Genomic DNA, 24,364 nt, shown 5'->3' on the forward strand with positions numbered 1-24,364 from the left:
AGAGTGACCTTCACCCCCACACAAAGGACAGAGAGAGAGACAGTCCCAGAGCAGCGGAGGGCACCATGCCCAAACCTCCAGCACTTGTTACAAAGCCGAGGAGAAGGAACATACTCCTGGACAGAGCACCTAGCACCAGCAAGAATGACAGAGGATGGAAGGGTCCTACCATCAAAGGTGATCTTCACAACACGAAGGGGTTGACGGCAACGACCACGAGGGGGACGAGTAAACGAGTCAACCTGGAGGATAGAATGGCTTTGGGCATCAAGGATATGCCGAATATCATCGTGGCAATCCTGCAGATTCCGAGCACCGGTTGCAACATGGGGCGGGAGGAGAATAGTGCCAACACTGGCATTCATCTGAACATTCTTGGAGACCCGAACAGGGATCTCGCCAAGGCAAGACAAGGCTGCCAAGCGGGAAGCTGCATCCTGAGAAGGAGCAGCAACGACACGTGTACCGAGACGAGTGGGGTTGAAGGTAACAGACGCATCCACGGAATCAACAAGATGCCAATGGAGGGAGAAATCGTCAGGAGGCGCAGAATCAAGAGGGAGGAGATCAAAGTATTTGGCCCATGAAGCGGGACCAAACAAGGCCTGATACACGGCAATACGGGAAGGAATCGAGCGAGTGCGGCCGGGGCGCAAACGGCGTTGAGAACCCCGAGAGAGAAAGGGGTTAAAAGGCGCAGTAGTCACAACGAGAGACTTAGCCGCACCAGGGGATGAAGTGGTCTCCACTGGGGGCTGGAGGCTCGACCCAACTACAGAGGAGGGAGGGGAGCTGGGGGAAGAAGTCAGGACGGTCAAAGGAGAAGCAAGGTCGGGGCCCAACGCAGCGGGAGCTACAGAGCCTGGTCTTCCAATACAGGCCGACTCGGGGGCTTGGTCGCCCACCCCACGAGCCTGAGAAGGTACAACGGAAATATTTATCGACATAGAGACGAAGAGAAAGAAATTCATCCACGAATGTGCCCTCACACCCACCATGGAGCCACAATTAGAGGCAGGGCACCCAACAGGAAGCTATTGCCGATCATGCCGGGGACCCCCTAGGGGTGCGTCGTGAGTATACGCCCCACAAACGCCACCTTAAGAACCGTCAGTCCGTCGAGATCGGGTTCAGCGACGAAAGGGGGATTGACAATAAATGGTTTCCCCTCGCTCGAGACGTCGGGTACAACAGTTCTACAGGTGCAAGAGTATGCCTCCTCAAGCACCCGGGCATCAAAATAGAAGAAGTCCAAAGAAAGATCCAAAACAAGCAAAAGGTCAGCAGGAAACGACAAGCAGATAGGAGAAGAGGGGGGAGAAAAACGAAACAGAAGGAAAAGGAAAAGGTATTCAGCACAATTGGAGAGGACGGCAGCAGGAGCACAAGGCTAGAAAAGGACAGAGGACTGTCCCAAGGAGCATCACACTCTGGCAGCCGCCCACTCCCTCACGGCATCAATGAGCTGAGCGGGGAGGGGGGTGACATGGTTCAAACGCTTCTCGGTTGCATAAATTACAACATATTTAACGTCTGTAAAATTTTGAAAATTTACTAATTTTACATTATTTTCGCAATACGTAAAAAACAGACAACTTCTGTCTCATGTTAGCAGGCTGAGAGCTTTTCCTTCCTATAACTCATGGTAAGCCTAAACCCCCTTCTAGTTTTCCCTGGAACATGACCCGCTAATCGGTTAACAACCAGGTACCTAATTACTTCTGGCTGAACGGGGGACAAACACTTAAGGATTGGCGCCCAGTCAATCCTCCCAGACCAGGACTCGAACCCAAACCAAATCGCAGGCGAGGCGAGTGTGTTTCCATTAAGCCTCCCACAGACTATTGCGTAGTTTACAGGTCTTCACTAACACAAATCTCGGTGTTGTAGAAAATTTGATTATTTAGAAAAATTTAATGTTTTCTTTGTCAAAAATCGTACAGAATGATAATACTCGTTTTGCGCTCTAAGGCACTCTTATTTGACCTTAAGTAAACCAGTAATGTTGCATATATGAACAAGGGAAGGTTAGCACTTACTGTCTTTGTAATTTGACGTGTTTAACCTTGTCAATAGGTCATCTTGCACAGGTAATGTTGAGGTTTCTGTCATGTCAGGCATTTCCGTTACCGTTGTCGCTTCAGGCTGCTCTGTTGCACTTGGTGTTGCAGGCTGGACTGCTGGGCCTATTGCTGCAACTTTGTCTATTATGGTTGGTGTTGCAGGCTGCTCTGTTACACTTGGTGTTGCAGGCTGCTCTGGTACACTTGGTGTTGCAGGCTGCTCTGGTACACTTGGTGTTGCAGGCTGCTCTGCTACACTTGGTGTTGCAGGTTTGACTGCTGGGCCTATTGCTGCAACTTTGTCTATTATGGTTGGTGTTGCAGGCTGCTCTGTTGCACTTGGTGTTGCAGGCTGCTCTGGTACACTTGGTGTTGCAGGCTGCTCTGTAACACTTGGTGTTGCAGGCTGCTCTGTAACACTTGGTGTTGCAGGCTGCTCTGAAACACTTGGTGTTGCAGGCTGCTCTGAAACACTTGATGTTGCAGGCTGCTCTGCAACACTTGGTGTTGCAGGCTGCTCTGAAACACTTGATGTTGCAGGTTTGACTGTTGGGCCTATTGCTGCAACTTTGTCTATTATGGTTGGTGTTGCAGGCTGCTCTGAAGCACTTGATGTTGCAGGCTGCTCTGAAGCACTTGATGTTGCAGGCTGCTCTGAAACACTTGGTGTTGCAGGCTGCTCTGAAACACTTGGTGTTGCAGGCTGCTCTGAAACACATGGTGTTGCAGGCTGCTCTGAAACACTTGGTGTTGCAGGCTGCTCTGAAACACTTGGTGTTGCAGGCTGTTCTGAAACACATGGTGTTGCAGGCTGCTCTGAAACACTTGGTGTTGCAGGCTGCTCTGGAACACTTGGTGTTGCAGGCTGCTCTGAAACACTTGGTGTTGCAGGCTGCTCTTCTACACTTGGTGTTGCAGGCTGCTCTTCTACACTTGGTGTTGCAGGCTGCTCTTCTACACTTGGTGTTGCAGGCTGTTCTTCTACACTTGGTGTTGCAGGCTGCTCTTCTACACTTGGTGTTGCAGGCTGCTCTTCTGCACTTGGTGTTGCAGGCTGCTCTTCTACACTTGGTGTTGCAGGCTGCTCTTCTACACTTGGTGTTGCAGGCTGCACTGAAACACTTGGTGTTGCAGGCTGCTCTGAAACACTTGATGTTGCAGGCTGCTCTGCAACATCAAGTGTTGCAGGTTTGACTGTTGGGCCTATTGCTGCAACTTTGTCTATTATGGTTGGTGTTGCAGGCTGCTCTGTTGCACTTGGTGTTGCAGGCTGCTCTGGTACACTTGGTGTTACAGGTTGCTCTGCAACACTTGGTGTTGCAGGCTGCTCTGAAACACTTGGTGTTGCAGGCTGCTCTGAAACACTTGGTGTTGCAGGCTGCTCTGGAACACTTGGTGTTGCAGGCTGCTCTGAAACACTTGATGTTGCAGGCTGCTCTGAAGCACTTGATGTTGCAGGCTGCTCTGCAACACTTGGTGCTGCAGTTTGCTCTGAAACACTTGATGTTGCAGGCTGCTCTGGTACACTTGGTGTTGCAGGCTGCTCTGCAACACTTGGTGTTGCAGGTTTGACTGCTGGGCCTATTGCTGCAACTTTGTCTATTATCGTTGGTGTTGCAGGCTGCTCTGTTGCACTTGGTGTTGCAGGCTGCTCTGAAGCACTTGGTGTTGCAGGCTGCTCTGAAGCACTTGGTGTTGCAGGCTGCTCTGAAACACTTGGTGTTGCAGGCTGCTCTGAAGCACTTGATGTTGCAGGCTGCTCTGAAGCACTTGATGTTGCAGGCTGCTCTGAAGCACTTGATGTTGCAGGCTGCTCTGAAACACATGGTGTTGCAGGCTGTTCTGAAACACTTGGTGTTGCAGGCTGCTCTGGTACACTTGGTGTTGCAGGCTGCTCTGGTACACATGGTGTTGCAGGCTGCTCTGGTACACTTGGTGTTGCAGTTTGCTCTGAAACACTTGATGTTGCAGGCTGCTCTGGTACACTTGGTGTTGCAGGCTGCTCTTCTACACTTGGTGTTGCAGGCTGCTCTTCTACACTTGGTGTTGCAGGCTGCTCTTCTACACTTGGTGTTGCAGGCTGCTCTTCTACACTTGGTGTTGCAGGCTGCTCTTCTACACTTGGTGTTGCAGGCTGCTCTTCTACACTTGGTGTTGCAGGCTGCTCTTCTACACTTGGTGTTGCAGGCTGCTCTTCTACACTTGGTGTTGCAGGCTGCTCTTCTACACTTGGTGATGCAGGCTGCTCTGAAGCACTTGGTGTTGCAGGCTGCTCTGAAACACTTGGTGTTGCAGGTTTGACTGCTGGACCTATTGCTGCAACTTTGTCTATTATGGTTGGTGTTGCAGGCTGCTCTGTTGCACTTGGTGTTGCAGGCTGCTCTGAAACACTTGGTGTTGCAGGCTGCTCTGAAACACTTGGTGTTGCAGGCTGCTCTGAAACACTTGGTGTTGCAGGCTGCTCTGAAGCACTTGGTGTTGCAGGCTGCTCTGAAGCACTTGGTGTTGCAGGCTGCTCTGAAGCACTTGGTGTTGCAGGCTGCTCTGAAGCACTTGGTGTTGCAGGCTGCTCTGCTACACTTGGTGTTGCAGGTTTCACTGTTGGACCTATTGCTGCAACTTTGTCTATTATGGTTGGTGTTGCAGGCTGCTCTGTTGCACTTGGTGTTGCAGGCTTCTCTGTTGCACTTGGTGTTGCAGGCTTCTCTGTTGCACTTGGTGTTGCAGGCTGCTCTGTTTGGCCTATTACTGCGGTCTTGTCAACTATGCCTGGTGTTGTAGGCATGTCCGTTGAAGTAGGCTTCTCTGTTGACTCTCTGTTGAAGATATCCTCGGTCACCCCAGTTAACTCCGACGAGCCAGTTTCCTGGATTGTGGTAGCAACTGTGGTGCCAGTTTCCGGTACTGAATGGGTACTGTTTTGTGTATCTTCAAGTGCTGGAATAGTCGTATCACCCACAGAGCCTGACACTTCTTCCGTGCATTCTTCTGGAGAGGCGGCTGTTGGTTCTTTGGCTGTGGTTTCGGTAGCAGGAGCGCTAACAGGCGTGGCAGACTCCAGATCAGGGAGGGTAGGTTCAGTCTCTGGAAGAGTAGCTCCTCCTTCAGGAGTGGCGGCACTTCCAGGAGAGACTGTAGTGCTCCCACCAACAGCGGGGCTTTCAGGTCCCTGGGGCTCTGTGATACCGGGAACGGTCACGTCAGTGTGTGTTGGCTCCGGATCAACAGCAACGCTCGCTTCAGTCGCTGTGGAGGCTTCATCGGGGCTGGTGTCCCCTTGATCTTCAACAGTTGTTCCAGTCTGTGTATCTGAAGATCCAGGAAGTCCATGAGTGGTTCCAGCCTGTTCCTCGCCGGTCCCAGTCTGTCCTGTGCTGGTTTCAGTCTGTCCTTCGATGGGTCCGACTGCTGCAACTTTGTTTATGATGCTTGGTGTTACAGACTGTCCTACGCTGGTTCCAGTCTGTACTACGCTGGTTCCAGTCTGTCCTTCAGTGGTTTCGGTCTGTCCCTCGCCGGTTCCAGTCTGTCCTTCGGTGGTTCCAGTCTGTTTTTCGGTAGTTCCAGTCTGTCCCTCGCCGGTCCCAGTCTGTCCTGTGCTGGTTTCAGTCTGTCCTTCGATGGGTCCTACTGCTGCAACTTTGTTTATGATGCTTGGTGTTACAGACTGTCCTATGCTGGTTCCGGTCTGTCCTACGCCGGTTCCAGTCTGTCCATCACTCGTTGCAGTCTGATCATCTGTGGCTCCTTCGGCCGTGATCGGGGTGTGTTCTGTTGAGGTCTTCAGGTCACTTTCATCGCCCGCGGTAGTAGCGACTCCCGGCTTCAGGGTCGGGATGTAGCCAGGGATGGTAGGGCGTTCTCCAGAGGGAATCTCATTGGTAATCTCCGAGGAAAGATCTTGGGTCCCTGGGCTCAATTTGCAGCAAGATCCGAAGTAGAATCTGTCGGAAGAAGTACACTATTAGTGGTGGGTGACGATGTAGCACTTGGAAAGGGAATATGAGGACAGGGATCTGGGATGGGAAGGAAGTAAGGAATGGTGCCCAACTGCTTGGACCATCGAGAATCGAACCCCGCCTGCTCAACAAGTCAAAACGCGAGGCGACCGCTCTACCAACGAGTCCAAGTGAAAGGGTCTTAAGACGGTCCTAAGGAAAGGCAGTTAAAGGTCTACTGGTGGTAGAAAGCATGGCTTAGCCAGCACCATAATCAAACATAAAAGTTTATATAAAAATGTTACCATATATAGCGAAATATAGACCCCATAATAATATTTTTCTTATGAATTTATATAGTGAATCATACCTCTAATAATCAAATAAACATGATTAATATAGATTTGGCCACCTCTTGGGGGGCTTAATAAGTCTACTAGGGCGCACCATAGCCCGTGCTACTTGGAATTTTTGTTCCGAGTAGTTGAATCTAAAACAAGAATAATAACGGGTGGCATAACCTTCATGAATCAATCAGATGCATCATAGGCTGCTATAATAACACCAGAGACACTTCATGATGTTACACGACCAAAGTAAGTAATTAAAGTAATTAACAAAAGAAGGAACGATGCCGGGAAGGCTATGTAGCACTGTGAAGTGTGCAGGATTTTCAAAAGGGGCTAAATATCATTCAGGATGCCAATACGAGAACAAAAGCACATTAGGTGAACAACATCCAAGGTATCCGATTCACCAAGGATTCTATCGTGGGATAGGTGACCGCGAGGGACAGTCGGGAAGCAAGATGCATGCACATCCTGGAAGTCAGGGCATTCAACAAGGATATGCACGATCGTAGGAGGGACAATGCAATTTGGACAATAAGGAGCAGGGCGGCACTCCATTAAATGCCCGTGAGTTAAACATGTATGGCCAATACCTAACCTCGCCAGAGCATTTTCCCGGTGATAAGAGGAAGGCCACAGGGACACACTATCCTTAAGAGCCCGCAGCTTGTTACCAGTAACAGAAGACTAGCGATCCTGCCAACGGGCACGGATTGAGGAATCAATAACTGGGTAGAAGTCAAAATAAGGAACACCTATGAAGGAAATGGGGACAAGTACAAATAGCCTTCTTCACGGTGGCATCCACACGCTCATTAAGGAAACACCAATATGGCTGAGAACCCAGCAAAACTCGACTGTTTTAAATCTGCTGAAGATAAGAAATTGTCAAAATTGAATTTCTACGACCACTGAATGGACAGGATTAAAGGACTCCAGAGTCATGAGGGCACTGAGAAAGTCAACTACAACAACAAAGGAAGAATTACGGCAAACAAGCAGCTGACGAAGAGCATACAAAATTATATCAAATTCTGCTGTGAAGATGCTAGTCTCCGGAGGAAGGCAACACATATAGGTGCTGTCAGGAAACACACCGGAGTAGCTTACACCGTCAACAGACTTTTACCCATCTGTGAAGACGGAGATGGAGCGGGAGTTTGAAGAAAAGTGAGCAAGGAAAAGGCGTTTTAGAACTGTAGGAGGGTTAAAAGCTTTAGTCATGCAGGTCAAGGTCTACAAAACTTAGGAAGACAAGCATCCATGGGGGCAATAATGGAATGACACGGGGAGAAACATTGGCAACAGGAACCGAGAGAGAACCTAGCAAGCGAAACAACCCTACAGAAAGGGGAAGGTGGTGAAAGGGAACAGGGGCCACAGGACGAGTAACGGTCAAAGTATGACATAAGCGAGAGTGAGGGTGTTGTAGGGGACCACGCAAAGTAGCGACGACAGTAACGATCACGCGATCCTGTAGAGACAGCATGCCATTTTCAACTTACAGGCTTAGGGCAGGAGTCGAATGAAAGGCATCAGAGCTGAGGCATAGCCCAGTATGGTGAAAAGCATTAAGACGACGAAGAGTTAAGGGAGAGACAGATGAGTAAGCAGAACAGCCATAATCGAGTTTAGACAGCACAAGAGAGGAATGTAAAGAGAGGAGTGTGTGCCTATCAACTCCCCAGGAAGTATGGGACAAGACCTTAAGTAAGTTAAGGGCCTTAGAACATTTAACTCTGAGGTAAGAGATATGAGGTGACCAAGACAAACGAGTGTAAAAGATTAAGCCCAGAAGTTTAGCAGAATCCTAATATAAAAGAGGATTACCATATATCAACAAAAGGGGCCGAAGAACATCTGCTTCCAAGTAAAGGTCATGACACAAGTCTTAGCTGTAGAGAACTTGAAGCCATGATTGGTAACCAAGGACGACACGGCATCAATTGCAGATGACGTGTCGGTGTACTCCAAGGTAGTGCTCAGAAAGTGTACCCCAACATAATGCTCAGAACACTACCTTGGGATACACCTTCATAATGCTGAAAAAAGGCAGAGAGAGTGGAACCAAACCGCACTCGAAAGGATCGACGAGAGAGGAAGCTTTGGAGGAGAGAGATTACTATGAAGGCCAAAAAACGGAGTTGGGGCATAATATGGTATGTCCAGGTGGTATCATACGCCTTTTCCATAACAAAAATAACATCAACAACAGAGGTCTTCGCAGCAAAGGCAGTACGAATATTGACCTCTAAGTTCACGAGGACATCAGTCGTGCTGCGACACTTGCGAAAGCCAATTTAAGAAGGGAAGAGGAGGTGATAGTGTTCCAAGAACCACATTAGATGGACATTGACCATACGTTCAAAGAGTTTGCAGACACAACTGGTAAGAGTACTGGGGCAGAAGTCTTTAGGGGATGACCATAGAGAACCAGGTTTCCGAATAGAAAGAACAACCGCCTCAAGCCAGTCCTCAGAGACAGATGACGACAACTCCTGGACACGGTTATAATCACTCAGTATATACTCAAACGTGTATGGAAGGAGAAGGCATCTCATTATGAATGTCATCTAAGCTTGCCGCCATAGAACCGCAGAGGGTCAGGGCAGACTGGCCCTCTGCGTTCTGAGAGAGAACGGATCGTTGTAGAGAAGCTGAAGATGAGTGCGATAATCTAAGGGACAAGATTCAAGGAAGTACTTAAGAGCAAGCAAAGAAGGACGAAGATGAGAACCGGAGCTAACAGTCGAAAAGTCTGAACCCAGTTCAATCGCGACCGTCACCAGATCCGCCACAATAGAACCACGGAGGTGAAGGACTGGCGAGACATCTGGAACAAACTTACCTGCTATCTTGAGTATTTTCTTACGAATCAGGGGCAGAGTGTCAGATGAAATGGTGGAAACAAAATATCTTCAACCCTCCTGCTTAGCCATATGGATGGCCCTACCCCTTCCAAAACTCACTGCACTCGCTTTCCGAAACAAAATAAAAGAATTGGGCATTCGTCGTCTGCATTCCACAAGGGAACACAGCTCCACATGCCCAGGGAGGTAGAGCTAGGAACGGAGCATAAAAAACAGTGTCAAGAAAGAAGAGGAGGGCTCGGGGAAGAGGCAGGTCAGAGAGGGCAGAAAGTATAGCGCGTAAGGTGAGGAGGTTCCAATCAGCCTTGGCAAACTGCTACCTAGGGAAGAAGAGGGGAGGGTGAAAAGAGAAGATGGTGACAAGGATGGGGAGATGGTCACTGTTATGTAGGTCATCAGGAACCTGCCAGGTGAAGTCCAAATAAAGAGAAGATGAGCAGAGAGAAAGATCAAGACAGGAAAGTGTGTGAATGCGGTAGTCAACATGAGTGGGCTCATCAGAACTCAGAAGAGACAGAGAAAACGAGAAGTCAAAAGGTTTAAGAAAACAGCCAAGGTGTTTGTCAGTACATTACCCACAGAGGGTATGTCAACAGTTAAAATCATCCAAAAGGAGCACAGGCTCTGGAAAGGAGTCCAACAGGTGTTTAAGATCAGGAAGAGAAAGCAGGACATTTGGGGGGAGATAAATGGAACAGACTGTATACCATTTACTCACAAAGATTCGGCCGCACAGCACTGAATGGGCGACTGAAAAGGTAAGGGGACGAAGGGAATATCATGACGGATCAAGAGAGCACTAGTGTTATGGGCCCCAGCAAAAGCTGGAGGAGAAGGAAGAAAGAAAGTAATAAGCACAGAAGCGACCAGAATGAGTGCAAAACATTTTTTCCTGGAGACAAACACAAAGCAGTGAAAATTGCACAATCAGAAGTTGGAATTCATTGAAGTTGGCATAAAAACCACGAATATTTTATTTAAGAACAGACATAGGCAAAAAAAAGAGAACAGAAACTGAGATAACAAGGGAGAAACAAAGGCAAAGAATAACACAGTAGACTAAGGAAGATCAGGACCTGGATCATTTAAATCAGGGTGATGGAAATTAGGATAGGCAAAGCTAGCAAAGATAATGAAGGCAAGAGAGCGGGAGGATGGACCAGAGGCGGAATAACAGAGTCCAGAGCTGGAGGGGGGCATCAAGGGAATTGGGGGCAGGAAGGACAGAAATAGAAGAGAGCACCGGATGAAAGGCAGCATCCAAGAGAGGATCAAGGACCAAGGGAACCTCCATAGTAGGGACCAGTGACTCTGCCACTGATATGGGAGGGGAAGCAGGGATAGTGTCGGAGTCAGAAGGTGAGGAATATATTGAAGCTTTCTTACCCGCTGGGGAGGAAGAAGAAGAGGAGCCAGGCTTACGTTTCTGACGTAGAGAAACAGGCGTACCATAGGCAACGTACTGGGCGACAGCCTCAGCAGTTTCAACAGAAAGAGAACAGAAACGGTCAACATGAAAAACGCTGGGAGGAGGATGGACAATGCCCAAACTGACATACTGTGAGGAGGGCCAAGACAGACAGAGAGGAGGGCTGAGAAGGACTGGGGCTAGAAGGGAAAGAGGGCATAGGAGACAAGGAAGACCGGGAAGGAAGGAAGGAAGGAAACACCAGACGGAGAACCAGGAGGAAGACCCTCTGGCCCAGAACGTAAAGAAGCAGACGAAGTGGTGGTGGAAGGGGCCGGATCCAAGGCCTTGAAACGAGGTGGAACTGGAAAAGCAGGAGAGGGCTAGAAGAAGGGGAACGCAACACACGAGCATAAAACATGCCAGAGAAAGAGAGAAGACAGCGAACCTGGCGTCTTGCCTCAGGAAAAGACAAAGGATCACGATGCTTCAAATTGAGGATAGCTTCCTCAAATTTGTAGTGCACATATGCGCGGGAGAAGGCAGGGTGGGCGTCACCATAATTGATGCAGAGCGCTTGGGAAGAAGGGACACCCTGTTTTAGAATGACCCGAGGTTCCAGGGAGCCGGTCGGCCGAGCAGACAACACGCTGGACTTGTGATCCTGTGGTCCTGGGTTCGATCCCAGGCGCCGGCGAGAAACAATGGGCAGAGTTTCTTTCACCCTATGCCCCTGTTACCTAGCAGTGAAATAGGTACCTGGGTGTTAGTCAGCAGTCACGGGCTGCTTCCTGGGGGTGGAGGCCTGGTCAAGGACCCGCGGGGACACTAAAAAGCCCCAAAATCATCTCAAGATAACCTCTCAAGAAGATCCACACAAGGGGCATAGACACACCTCACTTGTGCACCTGAAGGGACCATGCCCAAATCTCCATCATCTGCTGCAGCAGAGACGAGGAGAGGGGATGTACCTCTGAATGGAGCATCTGGCACCAGCAAGAATGAAGGAAGATGGAAGGGACCTACTATCAAAAATTACCTTCACAATGGGAAGAGGCTGACGACGTCCACGAGGGAGTCGAATGAAGATATCTATCTGGAGGATATAATGGCATTGGGCCTCAAGGATATACTTAATATTCTCATGGCAGTCTTTCAGTTCCCTGTCACCAGTCTCAACATGGTGCGGGATAATAACTGTGCCAATGCTGGCACTCAACTGGGCATTTTTGGAGATCCGAACAGGGATCTTCTCTATGAAGGACAACGAAGTCAAGCGGTCAGCCGCTTCCAGAGAAGGGGCTGCAACAACACAGGTACCAGTATGGGTGGGGTTAAAGGTGATAAGCGTATCTTCCTAATGGAGGGTAGATATACCATCCATATTCCTTATGGAGGAATAAATCATCAGGACGAATAGCGTCAACATGACTAAGATCCAAATACCTAGTCCACGTAGCAGGACCAAACAAAGCCTGGAAAGAAGGAGAGTGGGAAGGAATCATGAGCACGCGAGCGCGAAGGTGATGGCGCCGAGCACCCCTGGTAAGAGCGGGGGTAAAAGGCACAGTTGTGACAACTAGAGACGGAGCCACGCTAGATGATGAGGAGGTCACCACTGGGGGCTTGGGGCGCAACCCCGCCACAGAGGTGGGAAGGGAGCAGAGAGAGTCAGAGAAGTAGCATGGTCAGGGCCCAATGTAGCAGAGGTTAAAGAGCCCAATCTTCCAGCACAGTCCGACTCGGCAGTCTGATTTCCATTCTGAGACCCCACGAGTCACAGAAGTTAAAGGAGGGTCAGAAAAAGGCATAAAAACGAACAAAACAAAAATTCATCCACGAATAAGCCCCCATATCCATCATGGAGCCACAATTAGAGTATAAGACACCCTACATGATGGGGCACCCCAGGGGTGCATCATGGGTATATGTCCTGCAATCCCCACCTTAAGAACCGTCTGTTCGTCGAGATCAGGCTCAGCAGCAAAGGCAAAGTTTAACAATAAAAGCGGGTTGACAAAACCACACTCTAGAAAGTGAAAGGACGACGACGTTTCGGTCCGTCCTGGACCGAAACGATTGTGAGTCCTCTCGCTCGACAACGTCGGGTACCACAGTCCTCCGGGTGAGAGAGTGTGCCTCCCCAAACACCCGGGTGTCAAAACAGAAGAAGACATTAGAAAGAACATTCAAGAATGGCAAAAAGTCAGCAGGTAGCGAACAATCTGAAAGGAGAAGATGTGAGGAGGAAAAACGAAACATGAGGAAGAGGAAAAAGCTACCAACAAAATAGTAGAGGACAGCAGCAGGAGCATAAGGCTTCAAAAGGACAGAGGACAAGCTGTCACCCAGAGAGCATCACACTCCGGCAGCCGCCCACTAAGCAACAGGCTGGAAAGGGAGAGGCTATACGACCAAAGATCACGTTAACTCCAAACATCTACCCACATCCAGGCTACTCATGCCCGTGCCACCTCCGGGCTACTCATGCCCGTGCCACCTCCGGGCTACTCATGCCCGTGCCACCTCCGGGCTACTCATGCCCGTGCCACCTCCGGGCTACTCATGCCCGTGCCACCTCCGTGCTACTCATGCCCATGCCACCTCCGGGCTACTCATGCCCGTGCCATCTCTTGTGTTGGCATAGTCTTCTACAACAATCGTTTCATTCCTCCCCCCCCCCCCCAACCACTTGGGGTGAACGGTAGAGCGACGGTCTCGCTTCATGCAGGTCGGCGTTTAATTCCCAACCGTCCAAGTGGTTGGGCACCATTCCTTTCTCCCATTCCATTCCAAATCCTTATTCTGACCCCTTCCCAGTGATCTCCTGATAATTACCTACCTTCATCTTTCCCGTCAATGTGTTTCCATTCCTCAGTTATTTAGGTTCATCTCGTCAGCGTGCTGGACCCCCCCCCCCCGGGGGTAGGCCACCACCCTCTAACATTACTAATCACCTAACAACAAGTTGATTGACATTTGTAATATTTTTAACTACTGACAACAACCTGTCCATGTATTAACAATGGTCACTGACGAAACATAATACCAGTTGATGGGGACAAAAAGCCTGTCCCCAAAGGATAAGCACCTCCAAAGGATACCTGATCGACCAGGCTGTGACTCATACATCAGGTTGCGGGCAGCCGCGTCCAACGGCCTGGTTGACCAGTCCAGCAACAAGGAGACCTGCTTGAGGACCGGCCCGCGGGGACGCAAAGCACGGAAATCATTTATGCTAAGGTATCTATTTTATGTATATTCTATAAGGCATCAGGTGAAAGGAAACGTGCCCAAACGTTTCTGCCCAGCCCAGGGGTGGAACTCGAGCCCCCTCGGCTGTAAGTCGAGGACATAGACGGTGGTTACAATTAAGATAATGGTGATACCTGGTTGATGGGGTTCTGGGAGTTCTTATACTCCCCAAGCCCGGCCCGAGGCCAGGCTTGACTTGTGAGAGTTTGGTCCATCAGGGTGTTGCTTGCAGCAGCCCGCTGGCCCACATACCCATCACAGCCCGGTTGGTCCGGCACTCCTTGATGAAAATAATCTAGTTTTCTCTTGAAGATGTCCACGGTTGTTCCGGCAATATTTCTAATGCTCGCTGGTAGGACGTTGAGCAACCGTGGACCTCTGATGTTCATACAGTGTTCTCTGATTGTGCCTATGGCACCTCTGCTCTTCACTGGTTCAATTCTGCATTTTCTTCCATATCGTTCACTTCAGTTATTTTACTGCGCAGATTTGGGACCTGGCCCTCCAGTATTTTCCATGTGTATATTATTTGGTATCTCTCCCGTCTCCTTTCTAGTGAGTACATTTGGAGAGCTTTGAGACGATCCCAATAATTTAGATGCTTTATCGCGTCTATGCGTGCCGTATATGTTCTCTGTATTCCCTCTATTTCAGCAATCTCTCCTGCTCTGAAGGGGAAGTGAGTACTGAGCAGTTCTCAAGACGGGACAACACCGGGTGAAAAAAAAGTGTTTCACAAATAGTAAGACAAACTTCTCCAAGGCCTACCGGACCAAACAGACTGTAGTGGATACTGCAGGCCAGCAAGGCACTCCCAGCAACAGCTTTCTGGACTAAGTTATTGCAGGTCTGGCTCCAGGCTGGACCAGGGGAGTAGCAGAACTCTCAAGATCCCCTCCAGGTACACTCCAGGTAATATACGTGTTTAGGACTCACCTGTCAATGCAGGTGTCGAGGTGAGTACCGTTGGCCTTCATACAGTCCCAGGCGAACATGCACACGCCTGTCTCCTTGTGCTTGGACACGCACGGGAGGCGTCGGATGTTGCGTCCATAGCCTGTGGGTGAGGGGAGTCGGGTGAGGTCACGGTGTGGGTGAGGGGAGACGGGTGAGGTCACAGTGTGGGTGAGGGAGTCGGGTGAGGTCACGGTGTGGGTGAGGGGAGACGGGTGAGGTCACAGTGTGGGTGAGGGGATACGGGTGAGGTCACAGTGTGGGTGAGGGGAGACGGGTGAGGTCACAGTGTGGGTGAGGGGATACGGGTGAGGTCACAGTGTGGGTGAGGGGAGACGCGTGAGGTCACAGTGTGGGTGAGGGGAGACGGGTGAGGTCACGGTGAGGGTGAGGGGAGACGGGTGAGGTCACAGTCTGGGTGAGGGGAGACGGGTGAGGTCACGGTGTGGGTGAGGGGAGACGGGTGAGGTCACAGTGTGGGTGAGGGGAGACGGGTGAAGTCAAAGTGTGGGTGAGGGGAGACGGGTGACGTCATAGTGTGGGTGAGGGGAGACGGGTGAGGTCACGGTGTGAGTGAGGGGAGACGGGTGAGGTCACAGTGTGGGTGAGGGGAGACGGGTGAGGTCACGGTGTGGGTGAGGGGAGACGGGTGAGGTCACAGTGTGGGTGAGGGAGTCGGGTGAGGTCACGGTGTGGGTGAGGGGAGACGGGTGAGGTCACAGTGTGGGTGAAAGGATACGGGTGAGGTCACAGTGTGGGTGAGGGGAGACGGGTGAGGTCACAGTGTGGGTGAGGGGATACGGGTGAGGTCACAGTGTGGGTGAGGGGAGACGCGTGAGGTCACAGTGTGGGTGAGGGGAGACGGGTGAGGTCACGGTGAGGGTGAGGGGAGACGGGTGAGGTCACAGTCTGGGTGAGGGGAGACGGGTGAGGTCACGGTGTGGGTGAGGGGAGACGGGTGAGGTCACAGTGTGGGTGAGGGGAGACGGGTGAAGTCAAAGTGTGGGTGAGGGGAGACGGGTGACGTCATAGTGTGGGTGAGGGGAGACGGGTGAGGTCACGGTGTGAGTGAGGGGAGACGGGTGAGGTCACAGTGTGGGTGAGGGGATACGGGTGAGGTCACAGTGTGGGTGAGGGGAGACGCGTGAGGTCACAGTGTGGGTGAGGGGAGACGGGTGAGGTCACAGTGTGGGTGAGGGGATACGGGTGAGGTCACAGTGTGGGTGAGGGGAGACGGGTGAGGTCACAGTGTGGGTGAGGGGAGACGGGTGAGATCACGGTGTGGGTGAGGGGATACGGGTGAGGTCACAGTGTGGGTGAGGGGAGACGAGTGAGGTCACAGTGTGGGTGAGGGGAGACAGGTGAGGTCACAGTGTGGGTGAGGGGAGACGAGTGAGGTCACAGTGTGGGTGAGGGGAGAGGCAGGTATGGCCCCCTCAGGACAACCAGCAGACTAACAGCCTACAATTATTATGACTCTTAGATATATAATGCATTGAATGTCTAAACTTAGTTATAAATTAAGTCAAATATGAATAGTTTTTCATTTGAAACTTGAATAATTCTAGCTCATATAACCTCTAGTTTTACTAAAAATTTTTTTTTAGAATATTCTAGAATTGTTTTATTAATTAATAAATTAGAATAGAAAATTAACAATTATGACTTGTTATGTTGTTTGCTGATATTGTTTAAGATTTAACTACTTGGAACAACATTTTAAAATCTGATGACCTACTGAAAGCCCAAACACGAATATTTAATCTTAAAATATAATATATCAATATATTTTACCCTAAAAACATTATGCCAATAAGTATGCAAACATTTTTAGTAGCTCATCATATTTGAATTATTGATGAAAGTTTTTTTAAGAAGTATATATATAAAAAGTTTTCACTTAATGATATGTTAATTAATCAGTGATACGCATTATAATATTTAATTTTATTTGATAATGTTTTACTGAGAAATGCACTGCCGTTTTATTGTGTTTTCAATTTATTTTTATTTTGAATGAAATATAAAATTATATGGCATTGTGTTATGCAGGAATATATTAATTTTGCATTTTATTGTTCATAAATGTATTATATGATGTTGTATTATCTGTTATTGTATAATACAGTATTACATTATAAGAGCATGCACCTTAAAAAAAAATTATCATGTCCCTCTCGTAGTGATAGAGAGAGAAGATATAGGAAGATGAAGATTAATAGAGATTTAACATACACATTTTCGGCGCATTAATTAAGTTCTTAATTAATTAATTAATTTAGGGGTCACGGTGGTCAAGTTAGTTAAGTTAATATGTATATTTAGATTGTAGCTAATCTGAATGTACATATACTTCTACTCATGTAGAAAATAATCCACGAAATCACCCAAAACACCTTCTGATCCATCATTATCCAGCCAGTGCAAAATATCAATAATTGATTAGTCTACCCAAATAATATTCATGTACTACCAGTGCTTTATAATCCAATGAACAAATCCACAAGGGCCGTGACGAGGATACGAAACCTGCGCCCGGGAGCATCCCAGACACTGCCTTAATTGACTGAGCTACGACAGGGTAAAAGGGTTGAAACCGAAGTTCTACTGAACTTACTGGATCCCGTAGCCTCTCCGAGGCACAAACGAGGATTTTACACAACCTCCCCCTGCACCCGAGCTATGTCAATAGGCCGTTCTCCCTCTTCGCCCTTACATCATTACACACAGAGATCACACTAACGTTATGCACCACATGAACAAATCCACAAGGGCCGTGACGAGGATCCTCGTCACGGCCCTTGTGGATTTGTTCATTTGATGTATCACGTTAGTGTGATCTCTGTGTGTAATTTATAAACCAATATTACTTTTTTTTAAAAAGTGAAGCGCCCGCAAATGTTTAAGGGTAAATTTATATATTTTAAATACAATCAAATATTTACCAGAATTTACCTGAGGGCCACAATATCTATCTAGTGGCCTCGACTAAGACAAAACCGGGAACTTGCCAAAGTTCCTCTCAGTTGTCGTCAGGATTTTATCGTGCTGCATTTGAAATTTATCAGAGTTTTGACATTTGCGCCTTTGACGGATAGATGGTTCCATGAGTTAATAACCCTTTGGGTGAAAAAGCATCTCCTGTTTTCAGTCCAACATTGTGGCTTGTTGAACTTGTAACTGTTGCTCCTTGTTTGTGCTACATCTGACCTTCTGAAGAAGGTGTCCGGATCAACATCCAGCCAAGGATCTGGACCAAAGTTTCCAGTATTTTTCTTATTTATATTAGTATTGAAGTGTTTATACACTTCAACAAAATAGTTCGTTTAACTATTCCAAGAGTTTGGTTGACTTATTTTTTCTTTTTTTTTCTGCATCTTGCGGTGCAACATTTAGTGATTGGTGGATTGTAACTCCAAGGTTCTTTTCTTCATACATCTGCTGCAAGATAATGTTGTTGATTTGATACTTGTTATGCCCCACATGCAAGATCTTGAATTGTCGATTTTTAGAGCTTTCCTAGTCTTCTGACCATTGAGGGTGTAGCGAGTACAAACAATATACTCACTACAACTTCTCATTAACTTAATGGCATAACTAATTAGCACTAACTACACAAGCTATAATCCTATCTCTATTTACAGGTAACAGTTCTTCCATCCTGGTTGGAAGAAGCTGAAGTGTAGTCACCGAATATAAGCAAGCGAATTGCGAATAGTTGACAGTACAATTTCCACAGTGAGTCAGAAAACTGCAGTACAGACGCTATGGATTCACCTCACCTCTTCAACCTCAAGAATGTAGCACTCGGCGTGTACAGTTCTAATCGACCTCAAGACGCTACAAGCTTCGACACAGAGCAGACAGCAGACTACGACCGCATCGAGCTACAACGCTCTCGCCCCCCGAGTTCAGACACTCACAATTCCCCATCGAGCCGCCACGCTCTCTCACATAGAGCTCCGCGACCCCGGCCTCACTCAGCTCTCTGCTCTGCTCCAAGCTCCGTCTCAACGTCTACGACAATGCCACCAACCGACTACTGTAATCAAGATTACCAAATATATATGAAACTCACTAAACACTGTGTATCTAATCTACCCAACAACGTAACATAATCGTACGTTACAAGGGGGAAGATAAGTAGTCAGACCTTGAAGGGGGACCTCGATATAAGCCTAACATAGATACATACGCAGGCTGCCTGTCCCTAACAAAATCAGGTTCTTATGTCAGTATCTGACTTTATGTTCTTAGATCAGTATCTGACTTATGTTCTTCAATCAGCATCTGACCTCATGTTCTTAGATCAGCATCTGACCTCATGTTCTTAGATCAGCATCTGACCTCATGTTCTTAGATCAGCATCTGACCTCATGTTCTTAGATCAGCATCTGACCTCATGTTCTTAGATCAGCATCTAATCTCATATTATTAGATCAGCATCTGACCTCATGTTCTTAGATCAGCATCTGATCACATCAAGCAGGAAAATGTTGGGTTAGATAGAGGGAACTTGAGCCAGTTATCATAACACGGCTCTCAAGAGCTGTTCTGTTACCGGGGGTTACATAAGCGTCTCTTATCTGTCCACAATATGAGGTGAACACAGTGAAGGGAGTTAACGGTGCTCTGTGTTGTTGGGTTCTGCTGGATGTTAGAACCTGCGATACCAGAACACTCTTGTGAGACCAGACTTGCCTCACTCCCACCTGTACCACTATGTTCTCACCCCACCCTGACCTCACCCCCACCTCCCTGACCTCGGACCTAAAGCATCCTGAGCATGGCTCCAGGTCAGATCGTTTTGTTTATAAACAGGGTAAACACGTGTCCGTGTTAAGAGACCTTTATCGCAGGAAATAAACCGCACTAACTAATCTTATATCACCAGTTATAGCTTCCTAGATATTGGGGAAATTTTGGAATATATATATATATATATATATATATATATATATATATATATATATATATATATATATATATATATATATGTATATAACTGAAAACTCACACCCCAGAAGTGACTCGAACCCATACTCCCAGGAGCCACGCAACTGGTATGTACAAGACGCCTTAATCCACTTGACCATCACGACCGGACAAAATGAGGTGATAGCCGAGGCTATTTGAACCACCCCACCGCCGGCACTCGGCGGTGGGGTGGTTCATATTGTCCTGGGGACCATTCAGGCTTGTTCGCATTTGTGTTCCTCACGTGTGCCCCAAAGAATGAGGTGATTTGGTAAAATGCTATGCCCAAGATTACTATCCGAGTGCCGGCGGTGGGGTGGTTCAAATAGCCTCGGCTATCACCTCATTTTGTCCGGTCGTGATGGTCAAGTGGATTAAGGCGTCTTGTACATACCAGTTGTGTGGCTCCTGGGAGTATGGGTTCGAGTCACTTCTGGGGTGTGAGTTTTCAGTTGCATATTGTCCTGGGGACCATTCAGGCTTGTTCGCATATATGTATATCTTTCTAGAGAGATTGAGCCTGCTCTTCCCTACCTCAAGTTACGTCCAGTTAACAAGTATAAGATGCTACATTCAAGATACGTCCACCGGTAGCACAAAACGTTTTGACCAGGAGGCAAAACGTACCCAAGATCCCCCCCTACTCCACACACCCTCCACGCCGGCTTGTCGTCAACCAGCAAACTACCGATTCCAGCCTGCTTGTTCCTGATTGGTGACTCACCGACTGCGCACCTGCACACTGCACCTCCGCGCCATCTACCTGAATCGATGTCGGAGCCCTGACCAGCTATCAACTTCAGAATATTCTTTGTGCTCTTAGAGTTGACATCTCTCTCTTGCATACTCAGCTACTGGCTCTTATACGAAGGGAGGTCTCAGCCATAGTCGATATTCTCAGCACCATTTCACATTATAATATTTAATCTATTGTGTTTTTGCATTTATCTTTGTCATTTTATTACACCAGTCATTTACCCGAGATTTGTCTTTATTTTCATTTATGTTTAAAGTAAATATATTAAAGTTTCATTGTTCATACTTTGTGTTTTACGTGTTCCTCCCTCTCACTTACCACAGACAACAGGCAAGCAGTCTATCTTTTTTTTGTAAGTGTGACCAGGCATTGACACCTGCCATTGGAGGACTGCCGAACATCTACACTCCAACACTTTCAAATCACAATATATATATATATATATATATATATATATATATATATATATATATATATATATATATATATATATATATATATATATATATATATATATATATATATATATATATTTATATATTTATATATATATATATATATATATATATATATATATATATATATATATATATATATATATATATATATATATATATGGAAAATTCCTAGTACTTTTATCTAAATGAGAGTGTAGAGTGGCTGGAAGTGACGCCGCCTCCACCACACCTAATCTTATCCTACTGCAAATGCAAGTAAGGACATGATCAACTAGCAAAGCTGCCAGACTATTAAACAGCAAAGCTGTGCCATAAAAAAATTATTGCCTAAGCTCTACATGAGAGATTATACATTCTGGCAACACCGTCAGATAGGCACAGTTTCTCCATTTTTGGATGAGTAATGGGTATTGTTTGTTGTATGTTGATTGGCCCATTTGCATGCATCTTAACATAACCTTAATATGTCCATATAAATTGTTAATCGTTACACTGTGGGGCAAAGCCCCAAATTTCAGTAAGTTTTGATTAATCTTTCAGCGACTGAATCTTTTCTTGAATCAGGACACTCATTCATTGAAAGTTATTCAATACCTGACTCAACTCTTTTATATAAATTAGAATATATCTGTATATATATAATTGATCATATACATTAAGTAAACCATAGCTAACAAAGTTATCTTTAATTTATCATATAAGCTTATCATATTGCATATAAATTCTTGTACCTGGATACCAGTACTTGTACCAAATTTAAGGGCCTTCTGTCTGCATATATATATATATATATATATATATATATATATATATATATATATATATATATATATATATATATATATATATATATATATAATATATATAATCATACCCTTATAATACAAATTTCAGTGTTTATTAGTATGTGAATATTGGCTGTAATAATACGAGTGCTAGGCTACACTATGTACATGCTCAGATACCTGATCTTCAACAGAACCAGTGTTCAGTTAGTAAACTGAGTTATTTAATCTTATCCTTGTATAAACAATGCAAGCTGATGTGTTGAACTGTCTGCAGGTAGACTGTAGATCTCCAATCAACTTCTCCATTCACCCTTAAGGACCCACCTGCCCCTTACAGCCCACAGTCTGTCATTTGGACAAGAGGAGCTAGGATTTATAATCCTAGCTAAGGACTTTAGTTGTATTAATTTTGCATACAGTAATTTTTAATTCAGTAAGGTACAGTTCCTAAGTAGTTCTCATAAATCAATCCCGGCAATTTTTCCACACCTCACCCCCACCTCCACCTCCCTTACTTCACCCCCACCTCCACCTCCCTTACTTCACCCCCACCTGCACCTCCCTTACTTCACCCCCACCTCCACCTCCCTTACTTCACCCCCACCTCCACCTCCTGGACGTCACCCCCACCTCCACCTCCCTGACCTTACCCCCACCTCCCAGACCTCGCCCACTACCAACACTCATAACAAAAACACTATTCATTAATTACTCAAAATAATCCTTGGACAATTTTCCTTGTTTTGTCCAAAAAAAAAAACGGTTAAAAATATTAGTAATGCTGAAGCAGCAGAAGGCGTTACCTAGGCGGGGCGCTGCGTTATTGTCCGGCTGCACCACCGGACTGTTAAAGAGGCGGGGAGGGGGGGTGGAGTAGGGGGGGCGGCAGCGTGTACAAGGGGTGCAGCTGGCAAGACTACAACAACAACAGACAAGTGGATCCTACCATAGCGGCTACCTCTGAGGTACGGGAACGGGTGAGTGGCGCAGAGGGTCACCAGCACCAGGTTGATCACCACTTGTGCCAGGCCTAATGTTGACCAGCTCCACGGACGCATGGTGACCACTGCCTGGTGATGGGGTGACAGCTCCCTGGTGATGGGGTGACGGCTCCCTGGTGATGGGGTGACGGCTCCCTGGTGATGGGGTGACGGCTCCCTGGTGATGGGGTGACGGTGTATGGATCCCTGGAGACAGGTGTGTGTGACGGCTGCCGTAGTAAGACCCTAAGACGCACACAGATGCTGCAGGAGTCTGCGGAGGTGAGATAAGATGAGTGATGCTGCAGGAGTCTGCGGAGGTGAGATAAGATGAGTGATGCTGCGACAAGACACTAATATTAAGAACAAAGTATATAATAACAATTTAACAATAATAATGACATTATTTAACAATAACATTAAATAGTCAACTCAACAAATCCTGATTTAAATTCTCCTGGATTTAATTTGATAAATAAAATAGGATTCAGCATATAATAGATGGACTGTTCACTTAGCTTAATGTGAGCATTTGCAAATCATATTAAATGTATATTTTATTTAAGTGATAAAACAATACTTTAAATAATACCATTCGCGAGAGCAGCGAGGCTTTGGTGGAGGTTAGAAATTAGTAAAAATTACCTGAAACGTTTCCTGTGGAATTGGGATACAGAAGGCTAAGCTTCAGCCCTATTAACACATACACCAGGGGCCCCCTACCTCCCATTTCACCCCCTACTAACACACATATTAACACATTTCGTAATTACCAGCCTCTCCAATTGCCTGCATTCTACCCCAATTTATAAATCAAGTTGACAATACGAATGTTGAAATCGAGGAAATGTAATTGTGTCAATTACTCATGGAGCAAAATTGGGATTGGGTGGGCTTCACAGCATCAAATTGGCACAGACAATCCGAAAATTGGTACGAATTACTGCCAAATGGGTCGGCAGGGCTCTGAAAACCTTTGGGATTCTGATGTTCTCCCAGTGGCTCCGAGCACACTAGACGCGCGTCCGTCAGTCATATTAAAGGCGATAATGTCACCAGTCAGTAACATCAGATGACATAAGTCGAGCGTAGTCCACCCACACATATTGTAGGTGGAGTACAGTGTTGTAGGTGGAGTACTGTGTTGTAGGTGGAGTACAGTGTTGTAGGTGGAGTACAGTGTTGTAGGTGGAGTACAGTGTTGTAGGTGGAGTACTGTGTTGTAGGTGGAGTACAGTGTTGTAGGTGGAGTACTGTGTTGTAGGTGGAGTACAGTGTTGTAGGTGGAGTACAGTGTTGTAGGTGGAGTACAGTGTTGTAGGTGGAGTACTGTGTTGTAGGTGGAGTACTGTGTTGTAGGTGGAGTACAGTGTTGTAGGTGGAGTACAGTGTTGTAGGTGGAGTACAGTGTTGTAGGTGGAGTACAGTGTTGTAGGTGGAGTACTGTGTTGTAGGTGGAGTACAGTGTTGTAGGTGGTGCCCAACGGTTGAGCACATGTCCCGTCCCCTGAAGCCTCTCATCAGCTAACAGTAAACCAGTGCCCGGGGAGATAGTGTGAGAGAGGT

The 24,364-nt window shown here is 47.1% G+C and overlaps 1 protein-coding gene across 4 annotated transcripts in view; it reads right to left on the bottom strand.

Annotated features, from left to right (window-relative positions):
• The window catches only part of LOC123746341 (paternally-expressed gene 3 protein), a 218,944-nt gene that overhangs the window by 22,408 nt on the left and 172,172 nt on the right, over positions 1 to 24,364 (bottom strand). For 3 of the 4 annotated variants that reach the window (XM_045727794.2, XM_069314976.1, XM_045727793.2), the window contains 3 exons: positions 22,765 to 23,072; positions 14,821 to 14,941; positions 2,040 to 6,007 (listed from right to left, as the gene is read on the bottom strand). In XM_045727794.2, the coding sequence (XP_045583750.2) occupies positions 2,040 to 6,007; positions 14,821 to 14,941; positions 22,765 to 22,876 (4,201 nt within the window). In that variant the 5' untranslated portion in view covers positions 22,877 to 23,072. The remainder of the gene's footprint in view (positions 1 to 2,039; positions 6,008 to 14,820; positions 14,942 to 22,764; positions 23,073 to 24,364) is intronic. The other variant, XM_069314977.1, reaches the window with a different exon arrangement.

Source organism: Procambarus clarkii, chromosome 80, assembly GCF_040958095.1.
Source record: "Procambarus clarkii isolate CNS0578487 chromosome 80, FALCON_Pclarkii_2.0, whole genome shotgun sequence".
NCBI classification, from domain to species: domain Eukaryota; kingdom Metazoa; phylum Arthropoda; class Malacostraca; order Decapoda; family Cambaridae; genus Procambarus; species Procambarus clarkii.